This window comes from Narcine bancroftii, chromosome 10, assembly GCF_036971445.1.
Source record: "Narcine bancroftii isolate sNarBan1 chromosome 10, sNarBan1.hap1, whole genome shotgun sequence".
Taxonomy (NCBI): domain Eukaryota; kingdom Metazoa; phylum Chordata; class Chondrichthyes; order Torpediniformes; family Narcinidae; genus Narcine; species Narcine bancroftii.
Window position 1 is genome coordinate 77,708,985 of NC_091478.1, and position 27,407 is coordinate 77,736,391.

At 41.0% G+C, this 27,407-nt stretch overlaps 1 protein-coding gene across 2 annotated transcripts in view; it reads right to left on the reverse strand.

The window, feature by feature from the left end:
• The window catches only part of carmil2 (capping protein regulator and myosin 1 linker 2), a 140,475-nt gene that overhangs the window by 62,292 nt on the left and 50,776 nt on the right, over positions 1-27,407 (reverse strand). The window contains exons 7-17 of one of the 2 annotated variants that reach the window (XM_069901500.1): positions 26,844-26,914; positions 23,423-23,496; positions 22,777-22,852; positions 20,797-20,885; positions 19,458-19,552; positions 16,274-16,360; positions 14,406-14,515; positions 10,097-10,174; positions 8,654-8,730; positions 4,357-4,461; positions 1,107-1,176 (exon numbers count right to left, since the gene is read on the reverse strand). In XM_069901500.1, the coding sequence (XP_069757601.1) occupies positions 1,107-1,176; positions 4,357-4,461; positions 8,654-8,730; positions 10,097-10,174; positions 14,406-14,515; positions 16,274-16,360; positions 19,458-19,552; positions 20,797-20,885; positions 22,777-22,852; positions 23,423-23,496; positions 26,844-26,914 (932 nt within the window). Of the gene's footprint in view, positions 1-1,106; positions 1,177-4,356; positions 4,462-8,653; positions 8,731-10,096; positions 10,175-14,405; positions 14,516-16,273; positions 16,361-19,457; positions 19,553-20,796; positions 20,886-22,776; positions 22,853-23,422; positions 23,497-23,693; positions 23,757-26,843; positions 26,915-27,407 lie in introns of those variants that run through there. The other variant, XM_069901501.1, reaches the window with a different exon arrangement.

Consider the following 27,407-nt stretch of genomic DNA (forward strand, 5'->3'; position numbering starts at 1 on the left):
CAAGAAGACAAAAGGAAGAGATCATAATTGGAACACTAGACATAATTGTCTGTGACTGTAGTTTTGAAAGCAACAAGCAATCGCTGACATTATCTATTCCCTTTCTATTTGAACACCTAAGTCTCTGCACCATCAATTCCATCAAGGACCAGCATTGCAGTGCAGATGAGAGCCTTTCAGTCTACCATATACATGCTATCTAATGTACCAATCCCATTTACCTGTATTAGGTTCATGGCATCCCATGCTTGGCAATTCAGATGGCAACCCAGCCTACTCTGGTCAGGTAAATAAACCCAGCCCACCAGTCTCTCCATATAACCATGATGCCACAATCAAAGCAACATCCTGGTGATTTTCCTCTGCGTCTTCTCCGGACCTAAAGAATCTAACAAAGCTAACATGAAAGTGAAAGTAAATGTAATTTTACATGAATGTAAAATTATTCATAAGCAATTTATTTATTTCTGTTGACTCCACATTCTGTACCTTCCTGTTGAGGTAAACAAGCTGCTTTTCTTTTTGGATGTCGGCTATCGAATGCTGCAGTCCCCTGATGCATTGGGCTCGCCTAACCGGGAAATTTACCCGATTCCCATTGTTGAATGATGTCTTGCGTTTGCTTCTGGGTAGCGGGTTCGACAAGGGAAAGTCATGTTAAAAATTAAAAAGTAAGAACACAATGCTGGAGAAATTCAGCAGGTCAGACAGTTTATGTAGCAAAGAAAGATACTAACTAACATTTCAGGCTTGAGCCCTTCGTCAAGGTATGACAAAATGTGAGCAAGTGCGGGCGCTTTCCTACATTTTGTCCATACATTGATGAAGGGCTCAGCGCGAAATGTCGGTTCTGCATCTTTACCTTTGCTTTGACCTGTGGAGTTTCTCCAGCTCTGTGTTTTTACTTCAATCACGGTGTCTGCAGGTGTTTTACATCATGTTAAAATTTTAGTATGAATAAGAGGCTGCCTACATGGATGAAACTGCATTTATATAATCTCATGGGTGATTATTATCATAATTTATCTCTGCACATTGTTAACGATGTAGTTAAGTTACAGGATAGGATGCATCATGGTGAGAGTGTATGGCTCATTGTTCATTACCTCACAGCTACTTAGATCCAGGAACACATCAGAGATGTGAGTGTTGTAGGCCAGGCCCTGAAGAATGGCTCTGTGAAGTTAAAAATAATGAAAGAATATTAGCAAAGCAAATTTAATTATTGAATGAAGAAAGCAAATGCTGTCTAAATAACTTGAGTAATTTTGGAAGTCAAAATGGAATTCCCAAAATTGGTTTCGTGCTTATGACCTTTATCTCTCCGCCTTTCTCAGGATGACAGGCCAGACTGTCCACACAGCTTTTTGGCTTTTGTTCAACTTGGTGGCTGGACCAACCTCCTGTCTATCCAAGGCTGGATCCTTACCAGGCTGAGAGATGGGGTCTCCCCACCATTACCCTCTCCTGCTGACCACCCCCTCCCATGCTAATGAGTGAATCAGCTCCACCCAAGAACAATGTAGGTCTCTAGCTAAGTGAAGTTGGATAATCTGGCTCCTGAAAGTCACAATAGCAATTGAGATGGGTTAGATGATCCAACTGGACTTTTACCTGTTCTTTTCAAGTCCTGAAATGAATAAAGTAAGCACCAATTTTTTTTCCTATGCATGAAGGCCGATTTTTCATATTAAGCATAGCTGAAAATTTCATTGCAACTGAGATTTAATTGAAATATTTCAAGAGTAAATAAGAGTCCAAATTGTCCAAAAGGAACTCTGTTGATGAGTGGAGTGGTGCAATCTTAGATTTGACTCAATTAACAGGAGAGCAGGCATGCACACCAAGTGGAAATGGGTGGGCAGCTTGCATTTGGGGAGGGAGCAGGGGAGAAAGGCGGAAACAGAGGAGAACTTATTGGCTGAGAGGGGTATGTATTTGAGGGCTATGCTTGTGCTTGGAGGGGGTGGGATGAGGAGAGGATGGTGCTGAGAAAAGGAGGGTCGATGAGGGGATAATAATGGGAAATGTAATTAGCCAGAAGTTTAAAAGAAATCAGATTGTAATGTTTATCCAGGCTTGTTGCGGGGATTGGTAATCATTGGTCTTTTTTTGCTGTGCTGTGTTATTTCATGTGGATGGAAGTTCTACCAGATAAGGAAGGGTTCTGCTAACAATCATGATCTAGGGGTCTGACGATGAGCTTGACCTGGAGCATGACCAGACTTAGTGGGATCACCGCTTCAATTCCCCCATGGGTGAGCTTACTTTACGTGACCTTCAAAATCTATTTGCTGACACTCAATTGAACTGGTATGGGGACACCAAAACCCCCAGCCACAAAGCCCAGCAAAAGGTAGGGGACACAGCCCAGGACATCACAGGCAAAACCCTCCCCAGCATCAAGAATATCTACAGTGAACACTGCCATCAAAGAGGAGCAGCAACAGTCATCAAGGATCCACACCACTCAGCACACACTCTGTTCTTGCTGCTGTCATCAGGAAAGAGGTTTAGGTGCCACAAGACTCGCACCATCAGGTTCGGGAACAGCTGCTACCCCTCCACCATCAGACCCCTCAATAACAGACTCAATCAGGGACTTGTTTAAGGATTCTCACTTGTGCACTTTACTGATTTTTTAAAATTCTCTCTGTATTGCACAGTTTATTTACATTCTTTACCTGTTTACAGTTCTTTATTTATTTACATGTATACAGTTTTTTTTTGTACTACCAATTGTGGTAATTCTGCCTGGCCCTCAGGAAAAAGAATCTCGGATTTGCATGCAATGTCATTTATGTACTCTGACAATAAATCTGAATCTGAGTACTATGAAAGGCAGTTTCACTTAATCTTTCCTGGAACATTAGCCAGCCAAACTTCCTTAAATTCTTTTTGTTCAATAATAAAAGTGCCATGGTCTAGGCACTCAATTTTTATAAATGGTTTATAAAATCGAAGTGGTACATCCTATGGCCTGCCCATTTATTAAACAGGGCTCTGTGTAGGATCAGAAATGCAATGGAAACTTCAAGCATCCACAGATATTGAAACAAACCCGTCTTTTATTTATAAAGCTTTGGAGAAGATGGGTGGCTGGTCAAGTTCTCGTCAGGCTCTGCAAAAGTTTTTTATTATTATGGAAATGCGAGAGTTGAGACAATGACTGGATGTAGGCAGTAGATTCTCAGTATATTTTGAAAATTAATAAAAGAATGTAATGGTATTAAGTTGCTACTGAGTGGGGATGTCGGCATGCATGCTGACATTCCACTCGCTGGTCAAATCGGAATCAGTTACATTATTTGGTTTTTATCATAATAATATTGTAAATCTATGTTCCAAGAGCTCGACACCTGAAAAGTAGAGATCAAAAGTATGAAAATGCTATGCAATCAAGAACCGTTATCTTCCCCAGATTATCATTCACCCATGTGAGAGCAATTTGCAGTGGCAAGTTAATCAATCAACCAACTCATCCTTGGGATGACAGGGGAAACTGGGGCTACACGGTTAGCACAACGCTGTTACAGTGCCAGCGACCGGGGTTCAAATCTGCTACTGTGTGTAAGCTTGTATGTTCTCCCTGCGACTGCATGTGTTTCCTCTGGGTGCCCTGGCTTCCTCCCACATCCCATCACGGTATGGAGTGTGATAGTAGAGATTCTATCACCAATGTGTATATGTACAGATGGTAGTGTAGGATGACTGTGAATGGCTGAGAGTGTAGCCACACCTACTGGCAGGTCTTAAAGGGTTGCTCCTAGCCAGACCAGGTCATTCTGGACTGGTCAACCTACTTGTGATAGGCTCCAGTCTTTAAGTTAATAAAAGCCTTGGTTTGGATCAACAAGTCTTTGGTTCTTTCGACGCACACTACACGGGGTTAGTAGGTCACAGTGAAGTATTTGGGTCACATGGGCTTGTTGGCTGGAAGGGCCTGTTACTGTGAAGTATCATGAAATATAGATTTAAAAGATAACTGATACTACCACAGAGAGAATGTACAAACTCCCCACAAACAGTGTGGAAGGTCAGGATCAAACCCAGGTGGCTGGAACGGAGGCAGCAGCTCTACACGTTGCGCAACTCGTCACTGCTCTATTGGTTTCTGGGGTCTCTTTTTATCATGTCATCAATGTTCTTGCAGGCTTGTTCTGTGAAGTCAGTGGTTCCTCTGCATCAGTCACTCATTGTTCTGCCTGAGAACATTACACCACGACAGTATCTTAATTTGCTGCTTTCACAAGTCAAACTGTGAATTATTAAACAAACTTTAATGACTGTCCTTGGAATGGTCAGGACATTTATTCTAAGTTTACATTTCAAAATCTTCACTGCTCTTTCATGTACCTTACTGCTTCTAGTGGTAGCTTGATACCAGACAATACGATGGTCTTCAAGGATAAGCAGTTGCTGAAGAACTGCCTCATCGAAGAATGGATTTCCTTTCCTTTCCTGCAAGAGATAACATTACACAGACCTGTAACTAGAAAGCTATGCAAATATTTTTTTAAAAAGGGATAAGTGTCTTATGCCCCTCGATAGAAATGAAACATGGATTAACACAGGATGCTGAACAAAATCTCAGCTTTATGATTGGAAGCTAACACAATCGTTGGATACGCTGATCTGCTTTTAACTAATAGAAAGGAGCAACAAAAAGTGAGAAGACTTGAACCTCTTGTTTCAAGAACAGCTTCTTTCCAACAGCTCACAGGCTCTTGAACCTCTTCCTGTTACAATTAATCATGCTTGAGCACAAAAAGAAGACCAATCTGTAATGCTGCTCTTTTCATTGCATTATAATAATATTAAATAATATTAAATTAAATAGCAATATTTATTATCGATCCATCTCTTGCATTTATTATCTCTTTATAAATTAATACATACGATCGTAACTTTTTTTTAAAATGTAATGCCTGTTTGGCTAGAGCGAGCAAGAATTTCATACATTGTACAATGTGTATGACAATAAACATTATTTTTTGCTGACAATTTCAGAAGGAAATAATTTGGAGTTAAATTCACTGAAAACATGAGCATTGCCACTCAATCTGCTTCTATTCATGCAAGCGTTATCCCTCTTTTTCCTTCAACTTTTCCCCCCCCGCTTTACCCTAAATCACAGGATCAGAACAATATTAAGCTGAGTGTTGTTGCTATTTTCTGACTTTGTGAAACCAAGTGCTGAGGGCTGAGGTGCATTTGTACGAGCCTGAGGTGAAAATGTGGGGAAATGCTGGGCCTGTGAACTAGGATTCCACAATTGTTGGTGTGGCTGGAGGTGAGAGTTGTCACTGTTGCCAACCTCAGAAACAGTCCTGGGGATTAAAATACTTGTTTACAAATTGTTTCTAAGTGAAGCAATCCCTCAGTGTTTAACTACCACATTTCACTGTAGGCTTGATAAAATGTTAAGGATACCTCCAGTGGACCACTCAGGATAAACAACAGATGCATTATTTTGAGCTGCCAGATTTTTTTCTTCATCATTTTCTGCTGAATTTTATGACTAGCATAAACACTGCCCTCCACTGAAGCCTAGCTTCAGCAACACCCCAGCGGTGGCCCCTGGATAAGTATACAACAGGAGTAGATCTGCTGATGTGACCAGATAAAGGGGGAGGTCATGTTATTGGAAATAAACATAACGGAACTGAAAGGTGCACGGATGCAGGACTGAATTGCCAAATGGATTGTCACAGGAAGAAGAGCAATGTGCAAAGTATACGTCATAAGATAGCCTTGTGTTTCATTGGTCCATGCACGCTGACTTCAATCTGCATTGTAATCTACAGGGCATCCGGTCTGGTTTAAGAAACAAGTTCTGTTCAGTGATCCATAGGATACAGATATTGGAGGCACGATTGTAATGGCTAGCTCAATGCCTTTCCAGCACCAGTGATCAGGACTGGACTGAGGTTTGAATCTCACAAGGAGTTTGTACGTTTTCTCCGTGTCTGCGTGGGTTTTCCCCGGGGCTCCAATTTCCTCCCACCATTCTAAATGTACCAGGGGTATGGGTTAATGGGGTGTAACTGGGCTGAAATGAGCTGAAATGGCCTATTATCATACTGGATGTCTAAATTTAAATTTAAAAATGAACCAACCAGAGATTTTGAGTTGAGTTCAGTTACTTCACGTGTTCAGAACAGTCCGAACTGCAGATTCTTCAGAGAAGCAACAAGGATACTGCTTCGATGTTGCAGTTTCACAGGTACCACTCTGCTGACTCAGTTCTGATTCTCAGCTGACAAACCAGCAAATTCAGCTGGGTTGTGGAGACACATGAATCTCTCAGGCTGCTGTCAATTTAAATGACTTGGGATTTTATGTGAATCAACTTACACCAAATGTTAACAGAGAAATCAACCAATAGTAAAATAGAGACAATGAACCACAACTTTGCTCTCTCAGCTGAATGTAAAAGATCTCACCGGATTATTTTGAAAAGGAGCTATCACTGGTTCAATATTGTTCCCTCAATCAATGACACTAAAATAAATAACCTGGATGTGAGAAAATTACTGTTGGTGGGAGATTTTGCTGTGTGATTGGCTGCAGCTCTCCCTACTATAGCAACCAGATATAAGACATGATGCTGAAGGAGGTCTCCCATCACAGTTCTTGCTGGGCAGTTGTGTAGCAGAGGACTCTCCAAGTTTATTGACTTCTCAGCAACACCCATCTTTCTCTCTCCCCCCCCCCCCTTTCCCTCTGTCTCACAGAGCAAGAAACACCCCCTCCCCCAATCATATCTCACCTTTCTGGTCTTGTCCTCCAATCATATCCATTCACACCTTTTGTCTGTTGGTCTGCACTTCTCCCCCTCCCATTCTCCTCTTGTCAACAGCCTTTTAATATAGATGCCCGCTTTTTACTCAGACCTTGAGGAAGGGCACAGACCTGAAACATCAGTTAGATATCTTTACCTCCTATGGATGTTGTGAGACCTGCTGAGTTCCTCCAGCATTTTTCTGTTTTTAATGCCACAGACTGGCATGGCCAGAAAGCAGGAGTATGTGCTGAGTGACACATTGAAGCTCGATGATGCCTGTGGGAAGGATTTCAGACTAGGCACCCGAGACATTTGGGGTTAAGCCTGATGCAAAAGCCTTTGAAATGCAAAGTTTGTATCATTCTTGGAGGCCATGTGTGTCAATGTACACAAATTGTACCAACTTTCCCAATGTATAGAATCGATAACATGCTGAATATATAGACGGAGCTACATTACAAATGTAAAGGGATCCATGCACTGCATTTTCTGTACTTATACAGATCAGAAAACTATAGAGTTTTAGAGGCATACGGAGTTGAACACAGGGAAAGGGGACCAGCTTGGTCAGTATGAACAGGTTGGGCCAAAGAACCTGTTTCCATGCTGTAAAATAAAAAGGTGGCAAAGCATTTTGGGACATCCAGACATTGTGAAAGGCACGATATAAATACAAGGAAAGTTGATGAATGAAGGGCTGCGGATATTGTATAACAAGGTCCCAAGGTCTCACATGGGAGGTTAGTCAGGAAGGTTCAGAAGCTCGGTATTCATGATGAGGTAGTAAACTGGATTTGACATTGGCTATATGGGAGAAGACACAGAGTGGTAGTGGATGATTGCTTCTCAGACTGGAGGCCTGTGATTAGTGGTGTGTCTCAGGGATTGGTGCTGGGACCATTGTTGTTTGTCATCTATATCAATAATCTAGATGATAACATGGTAAATTGGATCAGCAAGTTTGCAGATGACACAAAGATTGGAGAAATTGTTGGCGGTGAGAAAGGGTTTCAAAGCTTGCTAAGGGATCTGAACCAGCAGGAATAATGACAGATGGAATTTAATGCAGACAAGTGTGAATTGTTGCATTTTGGAAGGACAAACCAAGGTAAGACATACACAGTAAATGGTAGGGCACTGAGGGATCTAGGAATACACAAATATAATTCCCTGAAAGTGGCATCATAGGTAGATTGGGTTGTAAAGAGCTTTTGGCACATTGGTCTTCACAAATCAAAGTGTTGAGTATAGGACTTGGGATGTTGTGGTAAAGTTGTACAAAGACTTAGGCCAAATTTAGAATATTGTGTGCAGTTTTGGTCATCTAACTGCAGGAAAGAAGTTAATAAAAGAGTGCATTGAAGATTTACTTGGATGTTGCCGGGACTTCAGGAACTGAGTTACATGGAAGATTAAACCAGTTAGGACTTTATTCCCTGGAGCTATGTAAAATGAGGGAAGATTTGATGGAGTTGTACAAAATTATGAGGGGTATAGACTGAGCAAATATAGTTAGGCTTTTTCCACCGAGGGTAGGTGAGATACAAACCAGAGGACATGGGTTAAAGGTGAAAAGGGAAAAGTTTAGGGCGAACATGAGGAGGAACTTCTTCTCACAGAGAGTGATGGGAATGTGGAACTAGCTGTCAGCTGAAGTGTGAATGCGGGCTCAATTTTAACATTTAAGAAGAATTTGGACAGGTACATGGATGGGAGGGCTATGGAGGGCTAGGAACTGGGTGCAGGTCTGTGGGACCAGGCAGAATAATAGTTTGATACAGACTGGAAGGGCTTGTTTACTGTGCTGTAATGTTCTATGATCTCTAATTTCTTCCAAAAGGTTTCTTATCAGTTTATTTTACTTACTTTTGGGAAATAACATTTCGGTTGAGAATCAGAGAGGTCAGATGTGTACAACATCCATGACTCAGTGCTCCAAAAAGCTACAGTGGAGAAAACGGACAATCACCAGTTGCAATCACCAGAAAAATATCACAATCTATATAAATGCATCATTGACAAAACCTCTTCATAATCACTCTGCTTATTAGGAAATCTTTCTCATGGTTCCTCATTGAGAATACCGGAGCACTCCACACTGTAATGTGCTTTAAAACTTTCAAGACCTGCATTCTAGGAGGAGCTGTGCATGTATCACAGTTGCATTGAATCCTAACAAATACAATGCAATCAGTGACCGTGTCTCACTAATAACCTGCTTATCGACTCCCCTTTGAGGTTTCAACAGGATGTAAGGGTGTGTGCGCACAAGTGTGTGTGTGTGTGTGTGTGTGTGTGTGTGTGTGTGTGTGTGTGTGTGTGTGTGTGTGTGTTTAATGCTAGAATAAAGTGCAGAGAACTTGAAAATCTTACTGAAAATAATGAGATTAATTTCACAATAGATGCTAGGAAATGGGTACAAATTCCCACTCAAAGAAAAATGTCAACGTTCTACATTTATTTTAGTGTGTAATCACGTGAACACCATTTAAACATTTTGTTCCTGTACCTAACCTAGAACCATCTCAAAGTCCTCACCGCCACATCATCTTGAAGGAAATTCGATATTGTACTGCGCCTTGGTGCAGATGTCATTTTGTGAACCAAGGTTGCAACAGATAGGTATTTCTGTGCAGGTTTGTTTGTGATGAGCTGGTTGTCTCAAATGCAAGGCATATTGCCTCAAATCTACAGATCCAAATTCTAATTCAGTTTGTGCGGGGACACCAGGAAAAGCAAGTGACTCCAGGTTACTGGTGTGCACTTACTTCCTATTAATGTCGATCAACGAGCAGGTTCCTCAGCTAGAGGAAAAGCAGCATCCAGGGAACTGAAGAGGGGTGGAGAGGTGAGGGAAGGAAGAGGGTCTTACACAAAGACAGCATAGTGCATCTGTCTTGGCATAAGGAGCATAGTTAGAACATAGAATCCAACAGCACAGTACAGGTCCTTCGGCCCTTGATGTTGTGGTGACCCATATATTCCTTTTTTAAAAATTACTAAACCCTCCCTTCCTCGTAACTCTCTATTTTACTTTCATCCATGTGCCTGTCTAACAGTCTCCTAAATGCCCCTAATGTTTCAGCTTCCACCACTATCCCCAACAAGTTATTTATTTCCCTTTCCTTAGTATAGTTAAGGAAAAACATCTTGATATGACTTGATTTAGAAAAAGAAAGCATGTTATATAAAGTTTTAAAATGTAAAATGACCAGATCATGAAATTTGACTGAGTGGAATTGTAGTCATTCACTCTCCGGGAAAACAGGAATCACATCAAAGAGGTTCATCGAGGAAAATGGTACTTACAGAGTCCAAGGCACAATCTGTACCAGCCAGATCCAGGTGAGCCAGGATATTTGGACGGGCAAGGAAGGTATAAAAATTCTAGCACAGAAAGAAAGCAAACACCTTGTAACATTTTTATATGAAATGCCCAGGACATGCTTAAGAAATAAATATTTAGTCAGATACAAGAATCTTTAAATATTAAACAACATTATATTCCTCATTTTGCCCAAAACAGATTAAAATTGTTCTTTAATATGGCTGGTCACTTTGATGTGAATTCAAAGCTGGGAGTGGTGATGATGTCTCCCTGCAGTGGTCTCCTCTCCATCGGAAATACTGGACGCAGACTGGGAGATCGCTTTGTTGAACGTCTCAGCTCTGTCCACCACAATAGCGTGGATCTCCCAGTGGACACCCATTTCAGTTCCCCATCCCATTCCCTTCCCAACTTGTCAGTCCATGGTCTCATTGACTCCCAGACTGACTCTACCTGTAAATTGAAGGAACAACACCTCATCTTCCAACTGGACACAGTCCAAATGGATGGCAATGATATCGACTTGGCTAGTTAAAACCACATCCCCCATCCCTTTCTTCCCCCAGTGTCTCCCCATCCCCTTTTGCACAGACATGATAAATTCTACCTAATCCCTTATCATATCCAATTAACACCCTTTGTTGGTCTGGATTCCTCCCCCATTGTTTGAATTCTGAGACTTTCTGAAATATCCTGCTTCTACCTTTTCTGATCCTTCCTTGAAGTAGGGCGCAGGCCCAAAATGTCAGCAATATATCTGCGTCTCCACTGAATGCTGAAAATGCCAACTGAGTTTCTCTAGCATTTGTGTTTTTACTACAATCACAGTATTATGGGTTATATTATGAGATTGTCGGGGTTTAGTGTAGGTCACTTCACAAATAGATACTTAAACTTCACATCATTTAAAATGCAAGAGTTTTGCTGAAGCCAGACATTAAGGCACCAGTGGCTTTGCAAAAGACAATTAAACTGCTTTGGAAGGAATTTCAAAAGCAGGTGGAAATGGAAAGGTCTGGGCTCAAGTGCTGATAAAGATCTTTCAAGGATTGGGTTTGGGCCCTTGACAGGGGTTCTGGTTTTTTACAAGTAGAGAGAGGGAGAAGCGAGTTCTACAGTAGCTTTTGAGGCTGCATCATGGCAAGTTGGCCGGCTTGTTGAATACCCCATTTTGAAGAAGGGTTGTGAGTTCTGAGTTCAGCCTGTTGAAAACCCTTTGTAGCCCTTACAAGAGGAAATAGCTGGCTAGAATGTTTCTCCTGAAATAAGGAACTCTGTGGTGACCTGGAAGAAGAGGTTATCATTTGGAAAACCCATGATGGGGTAAGGTTCTTCGCCAAGACATTGAAGTGTCTGATCAGAGAAAATCAGTTTGTGTGTGTCCAACGAGCAACCAATCTCTCTCTGAAACTAACAAGAACCTTCCTGAGTGGCAACCATTTACCTTTAACCACCAGAGCCTGGTTAAAATTCATAAATGTTAAATTCTGTGCACAGTATAAGAATTACCTGATACCGGTGAACTTGGAGAGGTGAGAAATGAGATTGGACTATAAAAGCAAAGAACTTCTCTGAATATATAACATGACATACATGTGCGCTTAGAATTAGAATGGGGGGGGGGGGAGTTTAAGTTAATAGTAACAAGTTAAAGTCTGATCCTGTTTTTATGTTTAAAGAAAATTAAAAGCAATTTTTGTTTAAGTAACCATTTGTCTTGGTGAACTATTGCTGCTGGGCTTTGGCATCCTCTGGACTTGTAACAACAGTGTCTGTAGACTATCGTGTTTCACTGAAGTATCCTGGGGTCAAATTACATGTCTCAGCCTCCCTACAACCCAGAACAACAGTTGAGCGCTGGCATTAACTACTTCCACACGCTGCTGTCCCAATGCAGGCAATAAGTCAATGTGGCCATAGCAACATATCCAGATCCCCTAGGTCTGAGTGATACAAACAGTGCCCTCTGAAACATGAAATGACAAGCCAGTCAGGCACATGGTTTTGAGCCCCTGGATGATTTTACTTTACTTCTATAAGATGCCTGTTTGGCTGTTCACCAAGAAAGAAGCACTGGCCAACAGCTCAAGAATTATACCCCACCAGCTGGCATCTAATCACATGGATGGCGCCCTCATAGTTGACCAACTGCATCTACAAGGTCCTTGCACTGCTACAGGGTTAGGTCAGCTTGCACTTCAATACCCAGGGGAGCACAACAATGTTTCAGTTGAATCAGTTTTTTTTAAAATCAGAATTGGAATAGTTAGCGACCAAACAAGTTTTAAGATTTAGAGAATGTGGAGAAAGGAGGAAATGAAAGAGAAGCTTTTCACGAAGTGGAAAGCCAGAGAGATCACCCCAATTCCCCTCATCTGCCACCCCATTGTGGACCTTCCCTTTCATTTTTCTTTCCTATCTTCCTTATTTTGCTGTTTATGTCCAACTTTTTCAAGTTCTGGAAAAAAAGGTAATTGACATGAAATATTTACTGTTTTCTCACCTAATATACTGTGTCCTCTATTTTTTTAAGCATTTTCTGTTTTAATTTGAAAATAAACAGCTGAAAAATCTGAAATAAAATTGTTATGATGAAAAAACTAGATCTTATACTTTGTCTACATGCAGCTTCGCCCAATTTTGTAGTTATGTGGTACATTGAAAAATTGCTGAATAGCCAAATCGTTTAAACAGCAACAAAATGTGCAATATTATCTGACTGTTGAACAGTTGTATTGACACTGTACAACTTTCTACAATTGGTGTTCAAGATTATGCTGCAATTTTCAGTGTGGAAAACCACTTTATTCTGATTGGGGATGAATATTCCAAACAGTATACAAGTTAATTTTAAAAATGCACAAAATCTATGAAAACAAACTTTGAAAATGAATATCAAAGGTATTTAAAGAGCAATGTACAGTGCACAGAGTGTGTTTTAATCTACGTTACTACTTATAACTTTTAAATCTAACTCTCTCTGGAAAAATGAGATGAAAGAAGTATTTGCAGTCTGGGTGGTTTTGTGAAGTTATTAACTATGGGAATAATTTTGAAGCACCCTAACGATATTGAATTTGCCTCCTTAACTCTCACACATGCGCCAACTGAACTCTAATACGTGCCAACCAAAGACTCGTGCACGTGCACAGGATTCAAGATGACCTCGCCCAGCCTACAGACCCCAGAATGCTGACGAACTCTGCACATTTTGGCTATTACATGCCCTGTATCATAACATAATAACATAACAATTACAGCACGGAAACAGGCCATTAGGCCTTTCTAGTCCGCACCGAACCAAACACCCTTTTCTAGTCCCACCTCCCTGCACAATGCCCATAACCCTCCATCTTCTTCTCATCCATATACCTGTCCAACCTTTTCTTAAATAATACAATTGACTCCGCCGCCACTATTTCTCCCGGAAGCTCATTCCACACCGCTACCACTCTCTGAGTAAAGAAGTTCCCCCTCATGTTACCTCTAAACCTCTGCCCCTTAATTCTTAACTCATGTCCTCTCGTTTTAATCTTTCCTCCTCTTAACGGAAATAGTCTATCCACATCCACTCTGTCTATCCCTTTCATAATCTTAAATACTTCTATCAAATCCCCTCTCAACCTTCTACGCTCCAAAGAATAAAGACCTAATCTGTCCAATCTCTCCCTATACTCTAGATGCTTAAACCCAGGTAACATTCTGGTATATCCACTCTGTTTATATCCTTCCTATAATTAGGCGACCAGAACTGCACACAGAACTCCAAATTAGGCCTATTATAGTTTGTCAAATACAACATAAACTGCATAAATTTTATATTTTTTTTAGATCTTTAAACAAATTTTCGGTCGTATGTGTGGAAGTCATTTAGGTGGCGAGTCGGGAGAGTACCTGGAAACCTTTATCCCATAAATTTTAAACAGATAATGAAAATATTTGTGCAAGTTTGACATTTCTTTGGAAGCCTGATCACATATCCTCGTGAGAAAAAGCGGTTCTAATAATTGAAAAAAACTGGTAATGTATCAAAAGACATCTTTTCTGTGGTCAATTGTTAAGGCCTTGGCAATTGTTTAGTTTCAACAAGATCAAGAAGTTGCCTACCTTCATATTTAACTGTGCAGTTTCCAAATACTTAACGGAACCATTAAAAGTAAGACAAACTGGGCACAGAGATATGTTCTTAGATCCAACAATATCGGATAAGAACAAACAAAATTTTAGGTATTTTAGAAATCAAAAGGGTATTTGCCTTCCAAAAACATGAAGCTATTTTAATCTACTTACACAATTCTCTTCAACAGCTAAGATCCCAGGGTTCCCAGAAAGATCCAAATGAACAAGAGAATGTGCAAAACTTTCATTGGCAATAAATGACTGAGCCAGAGAATTAAGACCTGGAAAGATGAGGTGAAAGGTGAAATATTGTGACAAAATATCAGGACAATCAATAACCTTAATTTACAATATTTCTATCGAGGCAGTACTAATGAGGAGAGAAGAACACAAATGGCCATGAAAGGCTGTTCAACTGGTTTCTTTTGGTTATTCTCAATTTGTCTCAAAAGACTTTGCAGGAAAAAGCCTGCACAAATACAGGGCTGGAGCCCCTAGAGAGAAGAACATGATTGCTTTTCAAATCGTTGGTGGATGAGAGTTGAGAATAAAGAAAAGATATTTTAGTATTTTGTGAGCATTTTAACTGCTATGTTTGAAGCCAAGTGTCAGGCAAATTAGTGAAAGTTTCTGCTTAATTTCTCTTTTCAAATTACTTGACACTTTTACTGATATAGGTTTTTGGAAGTATCTAGATTTAAATGTTAACAGTCGTATTTCATGTGGTTGTGTTTTGTTCCCTGCACTGTGTTTCCCTTCTCACCTTTATTCTGAACCTCGCCAATCTATCTCACCATGAAATAAAAAGTCTGCAGACACAGTGGTTGAAGTAAATGTACAATACTGGAGAAACTCAGCAGGTCAAACAGTGTCCTTCATGTTGCAAAGATAAAGACACAGAACCAAGGTTTTGGCCCTTTATCAAGGTATTTGGATATCAAGAATATTCAGACACCTGCCAACATTTTTCCATACCTTGACAAAGTGCTCAAGCCCGAAACGTCAGTTATGCATTTTTAAACTTTGCTTATAAATGACACTGTTTGATCTGCTGAGTTACTCCAGAGTTATGTTTTACTATTTGACAGTGAATCAATTAATTCATGGTTCAGATACTCAGCCAATCACATTGCAAGTCTTCTGAATGACCATGGGATGTTATGTCACCTTGGGATGAATACTGGGCAATCTTCCTTCTCTCTGCACCAAATAACGGATGAGCTACTCTGAAACACTCCAATAGTTTCTTTTTGTGTGGTGAACCATGGGAATATCAGAAAGATTGGCCACAGGAAGCTCACGTTCAAACCCACTGTTACGGAGTTCTGTGTTGTGTATTGGGCTATGTGTTGAGAGGTTTTACGTTAAAAAGTGACCGTTTGCCTCAGAAGCCAAGGTGAAGGTGGCCTGTTGAGAGAGTGGGAGATGGACTGAGCATGTGCAGAAAATGATCTAAAAATTTCTGGACTTGGATGATAAACCACCACTGGGTGGTGCTGTGGAGTGGAAGGAGGCCCAGAGCATGAGTCATGGTCTGGAGGCCAGTTGAGAATGTTGGGATTTCATAAAGGAAGAACATTCCGAAAGCAGCCAGAAGGATCTGGACCAAGCCAGTGGTTCCTCTCTCTGCAAGCAACACAAGACAACTGCGAATTTTGTGCTCTCTCTCAAAGATCTTTTGGCTTCAGTTTACCAAAAATTTGGACAGGTGAAAACAGAAATAAGTTGTCATTGCTTTGCTGGGGAATGACATGAAGCTCGTGTTAGTTCCTTTTGCCCAGATTTGTAGGAAGTGACCTTGAATCATGTCAAATATTGCAGCTGGAATGTCAGCCTCCCTTAACCAATTGCAGTACGAAAACACCTGGTCAAATTTATGGCAGCCAACACCCGTCTTGTCACAAATATTTCCTGTGCTAGAATGCGCATCATTGATTTGTGGACCAGAGTTATTTATTTTGGGATGTTTGCCTTTTTATCAAAAGATGGTCCACAACAGAGTTCAAGCTTACAGCAGCTGAAACTTTGTGAAGACTTACCCTTTGAAGCCAGTGATGTTCGGGAGATGTTGATGGACTTCATCCCTTTGGTTAGCTTTTCAAACTGTAGGCTGAGTGCTGATACCCCTATTGAAAGACAGGCAGTTTATCTTTGTCTTTATGCTACATGCCAGGAGGAATTAACACTTATTCTCAAGAAAAATACAAAAACTGTACATGATGTACACATGGAAGCAAATAAACAAATGTAGACACCTGACTGTGCAATACAGAAAGGAAAAGCAAACAAACAATAAAGTGCAAAAGTAAGAGCCCTTAAATGAGTACCAGATTGAGTATGATGTTGAGGAGTCTGATGGTGAGAGTTTTGGGGCACCTATACCTCTTTCCTGATGGTAGCAGTGAGAACAGAGCGTGTGCTGGGTGGTGTGGATCCTGGATGATTGCTGCAGCTCTCTGATGGCAGCATTTCCCATAGATGTTCTTAATGGAGGGAAGGGGTTTGCCCCTGATGTCCTGGGTACCTTTTGCAGATGGTTCACAAACCATCTCAATCCAAGATTATTAAGGAGCCTTTCAAATTCTTTATTTAGTTTCATTCAGTAACTATAAGCCCACTGGGTAACTGTTCAATCCTCTATTGTTGTTTTGACATCCAAACCCCCCACTCCATCACTTCCTGTACTTTTGGAAATGTCTAGGCCAAGGTTTGTTACTTCCCATGCTCTAAATTGGATCTCACAATATTGGGATCATGGGGAAAACTCTTCATCTCATCTGAGAAAAGAATTGCTGGAGTAACTCAGCAGGTCAGACAGTGTCCAGGAGTAGAAGTGGTCAGTCAACATTTTGGGTCTGAAGCCTTTATCAAGACAAAGATAAACTTAGTGAAATTGCTTATATAAAAGGGCAAAGAAGCTGGGGTGAGGGGCCCAGGCATGCAGAGGACAGAAGGTGTGAGAGGTGGAGAGGTTGGTGGAGAGATATGGGGAAAAAAGAGAAAAAGAAAAATTAAGTACAGGAACAGGTAAAGAAAAGATGGGAACAGTGGAATCAAATGGAGGTGGGGATTTCTGAAGATTAGGGGGAAAAAAAGTTCATAATGTTAGGCTTAAGGTGGTCCAGAGCAATATGCTGTCTTGTTCCTCAAATTTATGTTTCACCTTACCCTGACTGGAGGAGTTCAAGTACAGATATGTCAGGGAAGGGGGTGTTAAAGTGGTTGGCCACAGGAAGCTCATGTTCAAACCCACTGTTACAGAGTTCTGTGTTGTGTATTGGCCTATGTGTTGAGAGGTTTTATGTTAAAAAGTGACAGTTTGCCTTAGAGAGCCAAGGTGAAGGTGGCCTGTTGAGAGAGTGGGAGATGGACTGAGCATGTGCAGAAAATGATCTAAAAATTTCTGGACGTGGAAGATAAACCACCACTGGGTGGTGCTGTGGAGTGGAAGGAGGCCCAGAGCATGAGTCATGGTCTGGAGGCCCAGAGCATGAGTCATGGTCTGGAGGCCAGTTTAGAATGTTGGGATTTCATAAAGGAAGAACATTCCGAAAGCAGCCAGAAGGATCTGGACCAAGCCAGTGGTTCCTCTCTCTGCAAGCAACACAAGACAACTGCGAATTTTGTGCTCTCTCTCAAAGATCTTTTGGCTTCAGTTTACCAAACAGAATTTTGTTTATGATCTTTGCTTCAGTTGAGATCGAAGTTTTGTGAGTCTTGTGTGTTTTGTGTCCAAGTTTTTCTGTGAGCTGGTTGGAAGTGTAGTTTAGACTTTGATTACATATGTTATATTTAGGCTGGGGAATTTATTAGTTTTACACTGTTATAGAAATTTGCATAGTAACCAGTGGGCATTGTTATAAAAGGAGGGATTTGGAATTAAAGTTTGAAGGTGAATTTTTTTGTTAATAAAGTAATTGTTCATCTTTACCCCTGTGTGATATGCCTTCTTTGTGGTTGCTGGTTTGATCTTGTAACACCCACAAATAAAGTGTTGATGTTCGGTAAAGTGTAAATGGCTGGCCACAGGAAGTTCAGTTGCTGGACAATGCTTTGCTTTAGCAACCAGCTTTGCAACTAAAACACATGACATTTCTCAAGACTCCGTATCAATGAGTCGAGAATGAATCTGTTCTATCAGGTGCTTTTCTTAATTTAATTGTATCCAGGCCTGTATCTCAATTAAAGCCTGGGGAAACTCTGCAATTGCTACTGAATTTAACCATCTGAGATTACAATGGTTCATTCTGAAGCAGTAACTTCATCCTCCTTTGCCAGGCTGATGTTAAAGCTGATGAGTGCACAACTTATATGCGCAAGGGTGTCTGTTAATACTGAGTTCATTCCTGAAAGAAAACACAAGTTTCCAGACATGCTTAGACAGACATTCTGATGTACTAAAGCTGTGATCATTCAGCCAACTTAGAAGTGGACTGTCAGATTTTCTGGATGTGGATTTTAGGAATTTTGACCACTTTTTTTTAAAAAGAACATGTCACAAAGTATTATAATAAACTTAAAATGGAACCATTAAGTGTATGAAGAAAATTGGGATACTAGGACCTTCAGTTTAAAGGGAGCACAGGAACTGGGGCTTTGAATGGATGAGGACATCTTAGTGTAATAGGAATGAATACCAAGGAAACCATTGAAGAGGGTTACATATGAGATCCCACAACAGCAGACAGTGAATTTGGTTAATGTGTTGTACAATTTCTTCTGTGTCACATTATGGAAGAGAAATATTTTATGTAGGAAGGTTGGAATGAACTTAGACATGAACGTGGAGGCTCCAGGATGGATTGGAACTGCAGAGTCAAAACTTCATTTAAATATTTGACTCTCATCCAAGAGAATTGAAACCTGTGGATAGCTTCTTAGTCAGATTCATAACTCTTAATTTGGTGGTATAATTTCCTTGCATTCCGCTGAGCTGTTGAAAAGGATTTCAAGTTTATCAATGGGGAAGGATATGTTGATTTCCGAGGAAGAATTTGGGAATGGCGTTATCCACCTTGACCATAAAACATCCCAAATATTGCATTGATATATCTTGTTCACCACCTCACAGGACGAAGACCAGCCAGTGGGCTTTCATTAGGGCTTGCAATGGACACAAAATGGAAAACAAATATATTCTCATCAGCATTACAATTAATCTGTAGCAACTTTAATGGTAAAGACTAAATTGATGAGCTTGAACTGACCAAAACATGATCATACCTCTGTCCTCGAGTTGATTGTTGGACAGATTTATCGTGTTAAGTGCAGGATTCACGTTCTCTTCTAGAGCTTGTGCTATTTTCTGTGCAGTATCACTGAAAGAGTAAAACACAAGGTGGTGGACACACTGATCCAAATTTCAGTACATATCAATGCAGAACTCCAGATTCCATGACCCTCGTCTAGACAGGTGCCTTTGCTATTGGATGGAATGATGTCACAGCATAAAAACAAAGGACTCATTCACAGTTACATGTGAAGTACAAGACCCATGTGTTACAGCTATTCAAATTATGGAAATTCACCTCCGGGAATTTACAAATCGCAACTCAAAAAATTGAGATATGGAATAGTTTGCTCTCTCTAAATTTCTGCGGTGAGAAAAGAATAGATAAATTAACACTTATTTCCAACTTGCGTTTCTTGTCATACTTTGCACATTGGAAATTACTATGTTGGCCATTTCCTAGGAATGCAGGCTCAACCCCCTCCCCATCATGTGGAGGTGGTCTGCATAGTTGTATACAAGCTTCCTTTAACCATTTAACTAAATTGACTTCCTTCTTGCCAAGTATTAAATTCAGAAGGAAGCTCTTCCCCCACCCCTGTCTACAAATCATTAAACAAACACAATATATTCTCTGAGAGAAACAAGAAAGTCTGCAGATGCTGCGATTGTTGTTAATACACAAAAAGTCTAGAGGTCTCACAGCATCCATGGGAGGCAAGGATATAACCAACATTTTGAGCCTTAGGCCTTCATCAACACTTGAGCAAAAGGCAGGCAGGTGCCTGAATAAAAAGGCAGAGAGAGGAAGGGCAGGGGGAAGAGCACAGGCCGACAGCCAAAAGGGAGGAAAGGTGAGAATTGATTGGGGGAGGATGTGGTGCAGTGAACGCAGAGCTGGAGGAAAGGAGATGGGGCAGGGAAAAGGAGAGATGGGGGGCAAGTTGCTAATGGAAACTAGATGTCAATGCTAATGCTATCTGGGATTCCCTTTGTTCTCTCTTACCATTCTCTGCACCCAATATATCATCTTAGCAACCTACAATGTGATCCCATCCCCTGATCAATCCTCACCATTTCTCTCCTGCCCTCCTACCCCCATGTCCGCCTATGGCCCCTTCTTCCCTCCTCCCTCCACCCTTTTTTTTTGTTCAGGTGCCTATCTGCTTTGACTCATACCTTGATGAAGGCTCAGGCCCGAGAGTTGATCAAATGTTTTTGCCTCCTATGGAGGCTGCAGACTGGCCGAGTTTCTCCAGCACTTTTGCCCACTAACAAAAGTATTCTCTCGTACATGTGAAGAGAAAGTGTCAAAATCACTTGTTCACTTACAACTTAATTCCTGCATTTTCTAAAACCAGCTCCTCCAGTTTAGTGGACAAACTGATTACGTATAAGACCTGTTCAATCACATCAGGGCTCTGCCAAAGACAAGACAAATAACAGAGGATGCATTATTTACATGCCACCATGCAAATTATTTCTTTAAAACCCCTCGTCATCCCCCTTAAGTGCACAGTGATTTGTCAGCTTGGTAATCCTCAACTAACCAGAGGGAATATTCCAAAATGCACAGCAGTGCCAAATTGTGCAAAACATAACGACTGTATTTCCTGCAATCTCTTTCCATAGCAGTGAAACAAGACATTGGGGGAAAAAGAAGCAGAGTTCAAAAAATGAACCAAGAGATATTAAATTCTGCACATATGTCTATTTTCAACTTCAGTTGATATATGCAAGTCTACTTTATCAATTTAAAGTTTTGAAAATAATCAGTGGCCCACTCGACACAAACTGACTGAAAAATTATATCTCCTTCCAAGTGAAGCAACAGGGGTCATCTGTCGCATCCAGTGCTCCTGTTGTGGTATCCTCTACATCAGAGAGACTGGGATGTCACTTTGTTGAGCATCTCGGCTCTGTCCTCCGCAATAGTGTGGATTGCCACCCACTTCACTTCCCCGTCCCATCCCCTTGCTGACATGTCTGTCCACTGTCAGACTGAGACCATCCGCAAACTGGAGGTACAACACCTCATCTTCTGACAGGGCACCCTCCAATGGCATTAATATCAATGTCACTGGCTTTCGTTAGACCCTGTTCCCTACCCCCACCCCCCCCCTCCCCCCCGCCTCACCTCTCTTCTTCCCCCAGCTCTGTCTCTCTGAAAGATCGGCTGAGTTCTTGCAGCATTTTGGTGTATTTTTGCTGCAAACTTTCCTATTTCACTTTTATTTAATGTTTTTATGATTTTATTTCATGACTTCATAAAATCTGGTAATTTTATTTTAGATATTAGATTGACATGGTTATTTAATATTTCTGACTATGGTATTAGCAAAACATATAGGAAATAAAATCTGAGCTACAACAAAAATATTGTAACCCTGCGAGTTTGGGTCAGGAAGTTTGAAAGAGAAAATACATTATCACTATGGTAATGGTAAAGGGGCAAACATAGGAACGACCATGATTTTGTACCATTTAAATCTGCTACCAAACCAAATAATTACATGATTCTACAATAATGGAGTTGATTCATCACAGCACACAATCTATCAGTCGACAACAAACTCAGACATGAAACTACAAAACTTGGGAGTAATTGACGATTGTAATCAATGAAGTTGTTTTCTCCCAAATCTGCTATATTTATCAAGTCTCTCATCAAATTCTCCTTTAAATTGGTCTAATTTTGCATCTAAATAAATAGCTACATAGGTAAGTGCACTGAGGAGGTCCCAGTGATTAAATGCCGTCAGGGCAAATCAAAAACCATGTTTGTTCATTGCTCAGAAATCATCACCCTGCATCAGAACTGGGGATTTTGCAGTTATCAGTTTTACGCACTGGCCATTTGGATTTTAAGTGATACCAAGAAGAGTTTTAGGAATTTCTCTGGGTCATTTTTGTATCGGGCTTATGCTATATTTCTTAGTGCTAATGGGCACAATTATAACTTCTCAGATGACATTAGTTATTGGAATAATAGAACGTACAAGGCCAACAAGGAAGAGCTTCATCTCCATCACTCTTGTGTTCATAATAAGCTATTGCAAAACTTATGAATAACCAACAAGTATAGCATTAAGATCTCAATTATATTATTACTGAATTTAAAAAAAAAATCGCACTAAGGAATCATTTGCAATAAAACAGTCACTGTCGTTTTAGCTACAGTTAATTTGTATTTAAAGGCGATTATTAAGATGTAGACAGGATTACCTTCCACCCCCTCTGCCAATACTCCCCAGAGCATCCGCCACAGTAAGACCTGGTGTAATATATCCACATTGTTGCATATCGACTTACCAGTCGCAAGTCTTTGGAGAAAAGTTTTGTAAACCATGGGTTGAACGCCAAGGCTGCCACACTCAATGCCAAATCTCTGTGAGAAAGAGCATATATAAATGGCTGATCAAGAAAATGAATATAACATGGGCCATTTTGTAACATCTAATAGATTCATTTCCTTCAAACTGTAGGCCAGTGACTAACACAAATAAGAGAAATGTGCAACCATGACTTAATGTCACACGAGTAAGGAATAATAATGAAGTGTAGCCAGTAAGAGTGAAACTAATATTAACTTCAAGACGAAAAAGAGAAGAAAATAATATTCAAATAACAGCCAATTAAAGGAAATTATTTTTGTATACATATTACACATTTCACTCATCACATATTCTATATCATATTTTTATTTCCTTCCAGTGTTTAGCCAGCCTATTTTCTCTCCTTCCCGGACAACAGATTGCGTACTTCTCCTTGCTCAGTCAATGGAATGGAGTCTTATAGAAACATATACCAAGAGGCTGATACAACATCTGACTGGGCTACCATCAAAGTCAAATTCCTGGTCTTTTTATTGTTTGAGCTAGGGTGCTTTTCATTGGAGAAACTTTTTTGTTTTTAGGTTAGCTAAATGACCTGAAAAGAAGCACTTGGTTTATCTCACCTTGTGTCCAAATGGCTGAAGTCTAGGAGGTTAAATTCCTTGGTGTTCTGGCTGTGGTAGATTGTATCCACATCCTTGAAAGAGAAAACAAGAGTTGAGTTAAATGCCTACATTTGACATGTACTACAGAAGGCAGACTAATTGCACATAAGGGAGCTAGTTTTCTCAAGTTCATCGGCCAGAAAGATTAACTATGACATTTTAGGTGCTATTAGCCAAATACTCAATTGCAAACTTTCCTGCTCCCATTATTCAGAACAGAGCCACAAACCATTTGGATAAAATATCTGACGAGGGATAGTCGGCAAGGATTTTTAAAAGGCAAGCGGTGCTAACTAACTTGGCATGAATTTTTGAGGAATTAAATAAGGGATTGTGGCGGCGCACATCCTCATGGCGAACCGGCCCCGCTTGTATCACCACGTGGCAGGGCAGCCATGGGGAAATGGCGTCGTCAGAGGTTTCCAGCATCCCTTCCACCGCGCGCCCTGGGCAGCGATTATGATATCACAATGGACCAGGTGATTGAGCTCAGGCTGCCCTTATAGGGGCGTGCTGAATTTGAATAAAAACAGTCGTTAATGACCCTCAATGTGGTGGTTGTGTTTCTTCCACCACTCACACCCCCACGGGATGTTATTTCTGTGGACTTCAGGTAGAAATCTGGTAAACTTCCACACAAGAGGTTGCATAGGAAGAAAGCACATATAATTAGTTAGGGTAGAAGTGAAAGAGGGAGAAGTTAAGTAATAGAAATAGGAGGTTAAAAAAAAGATATTCTTAATAATGGTTGAAGACAAATGGTCTGAAAGTCCTATCCATTTTTGTGATCAAGTAAAACTCAAAGGTTCCCATAAACCAGTTCAGTTCAGATTTACCATGGATATAAAGGTGATTGGCAAATAGGGAGCTGAGACAAAAATAGATCAAGTTGATGAAGGTATCGCAAATATTATTAGGAGAAAATACCAACTTATCCAACAGTGAATAACAGCACTTTGATCCTTACGGAAGGTCAGTAGAAGTGCCATTAAAATTTAAAAAACAGCATCAGTTTCACTTGTATCCGGCATCATTAGTGTTCAGGTTGGACTAATGTTTTGCTTTTGAACACTAATGGCAATTTGTGGATCAAAATGAGGAGTGGATCTCAGCTATATCCTTGGTGAATTCTTCCTTCTTTGGCTTGGCTTCGCGGATGAAGATTTATGGAGGGGGTAAAAGTCCACGTCAGCTGCAGGCTCGTTTGTGGCTGACAAGTCCGATGCGGGACAGGCAGACACGGTTGCAGTGGCTGCAGGGGGAAAATGGTTGGTTGGGGTTGGGTGTTGGGTTTTTCCTCCTTTGCCTTTTGTCAGTGAGGTGGGCTCTGCAGTCTTCTTCAAAGGAGGTTGCTGCCTGCCAAACTGTGAGGCGCCAAGATGCACGGTTTGAGGCGATATCAGCCCACTGGCTGGTGGTCAATGTGGCAGGCACCAAGAGATTTCTTTAAGCAGTCCTTGTACCTTTTCTTTGGTGCACCTCTGTCACGGTGGCCAGTGGAGAGCTCGCCATATAACACGATCTTGGGAAGGCGATGGTCCTCCATTCTGGAGACGTGACCCACCCAGCGCAGCTGAATCTTCAGCAGCGTGGACTCGATGCTGTCGACCTCTGCCATCTCGAGTACTTCGACGTTAGGGATGAAAGCGCTCCAATGGATGTTGAGGATGGAGCGGAGACAACGCTGGTGGAAGCGTTCTAGGAGCCGTAGGTGATGCCGGTAGAGGACCCATGATTCGGAGCCGAACAGGAGTGTGGGTATGACAACGGCTCTGTATACGCTTATCTTTGTGAGGTTTTTCAGTTGGTTGTTTTTCCAGACTCTTTTGTGTAGTCTTCCAAAGGCGCTATTTGCCTTGGCGAGTCTGTTGTCTATCTCATTGTCGATCCTTGCATCTGATGATATGGTGCAGGTGAGATAGGTAAACTGGTTGACCGTTTTGAGTTTTGTGTGCCCGATGGAGATGTGGGGGGGCTGGTAGTCATGGTGGGGAGCTGGCTGATGGAGGACCTCAGTTTTCTTCAGGCTGACTTCCAGGCCAAACACTTTGGCAGTTTCCGCAAAGCAGGACGACAAGCGCTGAAGAGCTGGCTCTGAATGGGCAACTAAAGCGGCATCATCTGCAAAGAGTAGTTCACGGACTCCTTGGTGAATGGCATCAAAGTAAATGGCTCTTGGAAATGAAAGCTTTTCTGGCCATTCTCGATATCAATATGAATAGAATCAGTCAGATGTTCTCCCGTCCAACCAGCAATCCTGCAGGGGCACTGGAATGTGGAAAAGCATGGAAAATGTTTGCAGACATGAGTTGAGATACGAATCCGCCCACTCTTTGGCGACTGATTCTGTCAGAGTTGGGTAGGAGGTCATCAGGTACACTGATCAGAAGAAAAGAATTTTAGCTGCAAGAAAGAAAGGCTGTGCCTATTTTTTTTTGGGAGAGTAAAGGAGATTTTAATGGAAAATAATCATAAAGAACCAAGATAAAGCAGACAGAGGGTAAATAACAGACCATTATTTCATCTGGTAGAAATATTAGTTGGAAATGGAGGTGATTTGGTTACATTTCGAGATTGTTGAAGATAGCTGAAATGGCGATAAACTCACAAAACATTTAAAAAATACTTGGATATGCACTTGAAATAGGTGTCTGCTTCAGTGTCACAAATTTCAAAGATTTTATAATATTGTTCCTTAGAAATGTTTCCAATAACATTGGCCTTTTTTCACCATGTTACAGATACTGTTATGGTGTCAGAATGGTTAGAGAAATGGTCAGAACCTCCCATCTTCATCTGTTCACATTTGTTAGCATTTTGGGAAATGAATATTTTCTGCACCTTCTGTCTTGCACAACAATAATATCTTTAATTTCATAGTAGCCATCTTTCAGACAACAGGCAGGGTAATAACAAGGAGTTTGTATGCAGCAAGCTATATGATGTCAAAGAATCACCTGGTTTGTTGATAGGTTGAGTTAATGTTGCTATAAATAGTTATCTTAATTTAGACATGCAGCACGGTAACAGGCCATTTCAGCCCATGAGTTCATGCCACCCAATTACACCCAATTAACCTACAACCCCTTTGAAAGGTGAGAGGAATCTGGTGCCCTCATGGAAAACCCATACAGATGTTGGGAGAATGTACAAACTCCTTACAGGCAGTGCGGGATTCAACCCCGGTGCCTTTGTAAAGGCATTGTGCTAACTGTGCCACCCCCATATTGCAGGGCAGTCACCTGATTTACCATTGTTGATGTGATGTTTCCACATATGCCTGTACATCATTATCATTCTTCACAACATGACCATTCATATTTTGTAGCAATTAACTGCAGTTAGTTACTCTGGATAATCTGTATCAATGCAGACTTACCCACTGGATTTCTTCTTTGAAAAGAAACCCATTGTAATCACACAACACAGCGTATGTGTCTGAGTAGCCACCTGAAAATAAATTACAATAATGAAAGCAATAAGACAGTCTATGGTGTGGTATGTAAAAGCCCTAGTTAAATTAAGAATGATGCTATTTTCCCCCAAATATACTTATTCATAAACTATGCCATCTTGATGAGGGGTTCTGATATAATGTGGATTGCGGAAGATCATGCGACCTCCCTGTCTGGAACCAAGTCGGAGGTCGCATCACCTGCCAATTAAGGTTGGACTCCTCCCACCTATTAGTGCTCACTCTACTGCTGGCTCATTTGAATAACTCAGCGTCATCATTGACCAGACACCCAGCTCACCACACCATAAAGTCCAACTTGTGGAACAGTTCACTCTCGGTCCTAGCCATGAACACTGCTTCATGCCAGGTCGCAGCTGTGGACGTCGCTGGAGGAGTCATGGGTAAGATGTGTACTACACTGAGTTGGTCCAGAGTATTGCATCAGAACAATACCTGCAGTTGGTACAGGGAAGCGGGAGTGTGCGC